The sequence below is a fragment of the Saimiri boliviensis genome, chromosome X (assembly GCF_048565385.1).
Source record: "Saimiri boliviensis isolate mSaiBol1 chromosome X, mSaiBol1.pri, whole genome shotgun sequence".
NCBI lineage: Eukaryota > Metazoa > Chordata > Mammalia > Primates > Cebidae > Saimiri > Saimiri boliviensis.
In genome coordinates, this window is record NC_133470.1 from 3340461 (window position 1) to 3342624 (window position 2164).

The following is a 2164-nucleotide window of genomic DNA, read 5'->3' on the forward strand; positions in this document are numbered from 1 at the left end:
CACCTCTCCCTCCCTCCCTCCCCAACACCTCTCCCTCCCTCCCCTATCACCTCTCCCTCCCTCCCTCCCTTCTCCCTACCACCTCTCCCTCCCTCCCTCCCCTACCACCTCTCCCTCCCTCCTCCCCACCCACCACCTCTCCTTCCCTCCCTCCCTCCCTCCCTCCCTCCCCACCATCAGAGAACACAGTCACTGGGATCACTTTGCAACACTGTGGCTTTATTGACGTCAGCATGGGGGCCCCCCACGCTGGTGAGACCTCCGCGGTCTCCAGGCGGCTGGGCCTGAGCTTAGTCGCTGCCGACGGACGTGGTGGTGGAGATGGTGACCGCGTCGCTCAGTGGATCCTCCAGCTGGGTCTCCTGGCACAGTAGGTCGGGCTCGCGCTCTGGCTCCTCCTTCACTTGCTCCTCGGGCGGAGGAAGCGCCTGGCTCGGCGGCTCGCCGGGCCCGGGTGCCGCTGGCCCGCTCCCTGCCTCAGGGGTTCCCACGGCTGCCATCTTTGTCCCGGCGGCGCGTTTCTTCCGGCCTCTCCCTCCGGGACCCGCTCTCCCTCTCTTCCCCGCCTTGCGCTTCTGGAAGGACAGCAGGGAGATCACAGTGGGGCTCCGTCCGGGTCAGGGCAGAGGGTGGAGGAGGAGGCCGGGAACAGGGAGGTTTCCTGAGATGCGGGGCGGGCGGGCTGGGGTTGTGCCCGGTGAGGACAGGGCAGGAACCTTGAGGAAGGGGTCCACGGGAAGACGAGGAGGAGCTTGGGCGGGTCGCTCACCTTCTTCGGGGTCCCGGGCCTCTCCTCGGACGACGACTTCCTCTTGCGCGTCTCCCCGGCTGAGGCCGGTGGTCCCGAGCGTCTCATCTTCGGAGCCATCTTGCTCACCTCAACGTCTCCAACTGTCAACGTCGCGCTGCCTGGTCTATGTGTACGTGCCCCTCCCGGGATCCCAGGGCAACGCGGCCACCGCGTCCCTGAGCTTTGATTGGTCAGCACGCCGCCACCCAGCCAATGGTAGCCCTGGGCGGGAAGGACGGGCTTAGACGTCACACAGCACCGTCAGGACATGGCCGACAAAGTGTGTGGGGGGGAGGGGTGGCATGTGATGAGGAAGGCAGGACGCTCTGGTTGGAGAAAGGGAGATTATGGTTAGCACTCCTAAAGACAGTTCCCAAACTGACATGGCACCCCTCTTAACCTCCCCATGTTCAATTTTTGCAGATCAGGTGGCACGGGACAGTGTTTCCTCCAGATGTTTCCCCAGGACCCCCCCCCCCATTCAGTGGTACATTCTGTTCCCTCACACCTTCCATCATTACCCAGTGTCTCTGTCACCTCCCTCAAACCCCTCCATGCTAACTGGGACAGGTGTAAGGCTATACGAAGATGTCAATCATCTCTCTCTCCTACAAATTCCTCTGCTGCACCTCGAGGACCATTCACTTCTTGGATGTCATGAAGGAACTTTTCCATCTCTTTTCCTTCTACTAGTGTCCACATAGTACCCCTAAATGTTTCATTCTCATGGTTTAAAGCACTGGCTTCAGGTCGACATCAGCAAACATACTTGCTCAACTGCGTATCAGTATCAGGCTGGGTTCCTAAGAGAAGGAGAAACTAAGGGAACTGGATATTTGTATCTGTGTGTCTGTGTGTGTGTGTAATATTATATTTCATAAACATCTATTTACTATCACATAGCATTTATGAATAATATTATATATATGATATGGTTTACTCTAACGAATTGCCTCACACATTCCCACAACGTGAGGGTCTAGGAAGTGGAAATAAGTAGGGCAAGTGGGCAGCCTGGAAACTAAAAGCTTCTGCACAGTGAACAATGAACAAAATGAAAAGCGAGGCTATGGTTTGGGAGAAACTATTTGTGAACCATCTATCTGATAACAAGTTAATATCTAAAATATATAAAGAACTCACATGGCTCCCTATCAAATAAATAAATAGTCTGGTTAACAAATAGGCAAAGGACTTGAATAGGCATTTCTTGAAAGAAAACCCACAACTGACCGACAAGTATATGAAAATGTGCTCAACATCATTAATAATCAGAGAATGAAAATGAAAACCACAATTAACCATCACCTCACACTTGCTAGGATGTGTATTATCAAAAACTCAAGAGATAAAAATTAATGATGGCAATGCTGT

At 54.1% G+C, this 2164-nt stretch overlaps 1 protein-coding gene across 1 annotated transcript; it reads right to left on the reverse strand.

Annotated features, from left to right (window-relative positions):
* Window positions 1–290: 290 nt before the first annotated feature.
* Window positions 291–977, reverse strand: LOC141582846 (testis-specific basic protein Y 1-like). The gene is made up of 2 exons (XM_074392119.1): window positions 770–977; window positions 291–575 (listed from the first exon to the last, which is right to left on the reverse strand). The coding sequence occupies exons 1-2, from the start codon at window positions 866–868 to the stop codon at window positions 291–293; spliced, it is 384 nt and encodes a 127-aa protein (XP_074248220.1). The 5' UTR covers window positions 869–977.
* Window positions 978–2164: the final 1187 nt, after the last annotated feature.

Bases quoted from the DNA above. Each gene is read 5' to 3' on its own strand.
- LOC141582846 (XM_074392119.1), bottom strand. From the start codon at position 868: ATGGCTCCGAAGATGAGACGCTCGGGACCACCGGCCTCAGCCGGGGAG. The intron at 576-769 runs GTGAGCGACCCG...CTGTCCTTCCAG, and splicing joins GGCCCGGGACCCCGAAGAAG to AAGCGCAAGGCGGGGAAGAG.